The sequence below is a fragment of the Phodopus roborovskii genome, unplaced genomic scaffold (genome assembly GCF_943737965.1).
Source record: "Phodopus roborovskii unplaced genomic scaffold, PHOROB, whole genome shotgun sequence".
Lineage (NCBI taxonomy): Eukaryota > Metazoa > Chordata > Mammalia > Rodentia > Cricetidae > Phodopus > Phodopus roborovskii.
In genome coordinates, this window is record NW_026125295.1 from 9795276 (window position 1) to 9797951 (window position 2676).

The following is a 2676-nucleotide window of genomic DNA, read 5'->3' on the forward strand; positions in this document are numbered from 1 at the left end:
CTGCAGGGACCAAGCGTATGCAAAGGGCTGTGAGATCCCACAGGGAGATGGAAGGCACCCGATGGGGAAAACCAACTCAGTGCTGTTCTTGGGAACCATGGGGAGAAGATGCAGAGGAGAGAAAGGTACAGAGGAGGCAGCTCGAGTGGCTCCTGTACCAAATGTGGCGATTCTCCAAACCTGGCCCCCGAACCCTCAGACTGTGGCGAGACCTCTTTCAAAAGCTCTGCAGAGTCTGAGAGCTGCAAAGCACCTGATGTGTTTCTTTGACATTGTTCAAGTTCTGGCTCTTTGGGAACTCTGAGCTAAGAGATACACACCAGAAGACACGCCTCAGCTTTAACCCTTTGCTTTCTTTCAGCATGTCTGTTAGGAAATTAACAATTGCACACATGGTTTACTCCACTGAACCCATAGGATGTGGAGTAGGGCACCCAATAAAGCAGGCAGGACGGTTTGAGGCAGCCTTCGGAGGATGTTGGACTCATGGGAGCTCATTCTGTCCAGGATGAGTCAAGCCTAGCTGCAGACTGAGCTGTCCACGGGTTCTCCTCCCGAGAGAGCGGGAGAGGGGTCTGGCAAAACACACGGGAGAAATGGCATGTTTCAGGCAGCATGTCTACCTATGTGATGTCTCGGAGGCAGGGGTGCCTCAGAGCCGGAGGATGGCTATGGGCTGCAGCCACTGAGGACTGCAGGGTGTGGTCAGGCCCACGAGCTCACTGCATGGGCTTCAGGCGGTAGCGGAAGCGCACCTCATGGCTGGGCTGTGAGGTGCCGAAGCCCCAGCGCCTTGGGTCAATAGGGGGCACGGGCATGTGAGGGTCCACCAGCTCAAAGTCATAGTACATAACCATAAGCAGGATAAAAATCTTCATCTCACTGAGGGCAAAGAACCTGCCAGGGCAGATGGAGACACCCGAGCCCCAAGGCATGTTGTAATGGTGGATCTTCTTGCCCGACTTGTAGAAGTCCACCTTCCGGGTGCCATCGGGGTTGAGGAACCGATTGTACTTGAAGGTCTTGGGCTCGGGGTGGATGTCGGGGTCCATGTGCACTGAGAGGTAGGGGAAGAGAGCCACCTTATCTCCACGACGGATCTGGTACTCCTGCCCACTGGCCATCTTTAGGACAAAATCCTTCTGCACCACCCTGAGGAGAGTGGGGGTGGCCCCCAGTCGCAATGTCTCCTCCATCACGCTGTCCAACACCGGGGTGCATTTCAGGGCACTGAGCGTGAAGGCGAAAGACTTTTTGTCTTCCAGTCTGGCCTCGCCCAGGACCCGGGTGGCTTCCTCTTTCACGGCCTTCATGGCATCCTGGTGCTTTAGCAAGAATAAGAGGGCCCAGAAACAGGTCGGCCCGGTGTTCCCCTGGGAGGCCCAGAGCATCATGAAGTTAAATTTGTCCTGCATGGATGAATCTGTTCCCTGCTCCCTCAGAGACTGAAGCATGCAGCCTAACCAGCTACTTATGCCGTCTTTCTCCAGGTTTTGCTCCACAGAGAGTCTCTGGTGGAAGAGATGCTGGAGCTGGCTCACTTCTACCCACTCTCGGGGCCCCAGCAGGGAGTAAACAAACCTGGGGAAAAGAAGGTCAAACCTGCGGAACTTGGCGAACAGCGCCTCGGCCTCCTGCAGATCCTGCGCCCTGTCCTTGGTGTAGCCAAACAAGCCGAGGAAGCCAGCCTTGAACAAGACACTGTAGCAGAAGCAGAAGAGGCCGTCTTCGTGCCAGGAACTGGCGTCCGGGCTCGGGCCTTTGGGCCCTAGCATCACCAAGGACAGGCTGTCCAGCATGGTCGTGTTGAGATCCTCCAAGCCTTGCCCCATGAGATGCTTGGTACTGGCTGAGTGTATCATGTGGTGGTCCCCATCCATGGCCTGGTATCCAAACACCTTCAGCACCAGCTCCTGCGCATACTTTATGAAGTCTAGTGTTTTCTGTGTGTCCTTAAGGATGGGGCCAAAGGACAGGGGGTCCATGAGGAAGGTGAAGTACTGGCCCCCTAGCTGAACCGTGAACACATCCCCGTGCTTGGCCCGCATCCCCTTCAAAAATTCAAACATATTCTTCCGGAAAGCCATGGCATGGCCCAGCCAGGGCACAAAACCCTTGTCCAGAGGCGGCTCCTGGGGCCTGCGGTGCCTGAGCAGCGCGGGCAGACACAGGCATCCCACAACGACCACGAGCAAGCCTCCAAGCACCGGACCCCACAGCACCATGGCCAGGCTCTGGCTGAGCTCTGCAGTCTTGGCAGCTTAGTGCTTGTCAGTCCTCCGCTGCTGGAACTGCTTTATGTGGCCTTCAGAAGTCGGGAACGCAAAGGTCCGTGCCCTTGGACCTTGCTGTGTCACTGTGGGATGTGGTAAATAACTCTAGTTAGCTGGCACCAGGAGGAAACACAGCAGAGCCTGGCCAGATAAGAGTGGGAGGGGATGACCATATAGAAGGCAAAGGAAAAGCCCAGAACTACGGCCGGCCGCCGTTTGTGTGCCCGCTGTGCACTTTGCTCTGACCTCTTAGATGCAGATCCCATGCTGTCTCTGCACTTGCCTTGGCACTCCCCTACCGACCAATCACACAGCAATGTACTCCATCACTAAATGTACATGTCCCTTTCCTCGTCTTAGACTAATTTTTAAAATTATGTGTGTGTGTATGTATGTGTGTGTG

The 2676-nt window shown here is 55.4% G+C and overlaps 1 protein-coding gene across 1 annotated transcript; it reads right to left on the reverse strand.

Moving 5' to 3' along the window:
- Positions 1-333: 333 nt before the first annotated feature.
- Positions 334-2230, reverse strand: LOC127213322 (7-alpha-hydroxycholest-4-en-3-one 12-alpha-hydroxylase). The gene has a single exon (XM_051173669.1). The coding sequence runs from the start codon at positions 2223-2225 to the stop codon at positions 720-722; it is 1506 nt and encodes a 501-aa protein (XP_051029626.1). The 5' UTR covers positions 2226-2230; the 3' UTR covers positions 334-719.
- Positions 2231-2676: the final 446 nt, after the last annotated feature.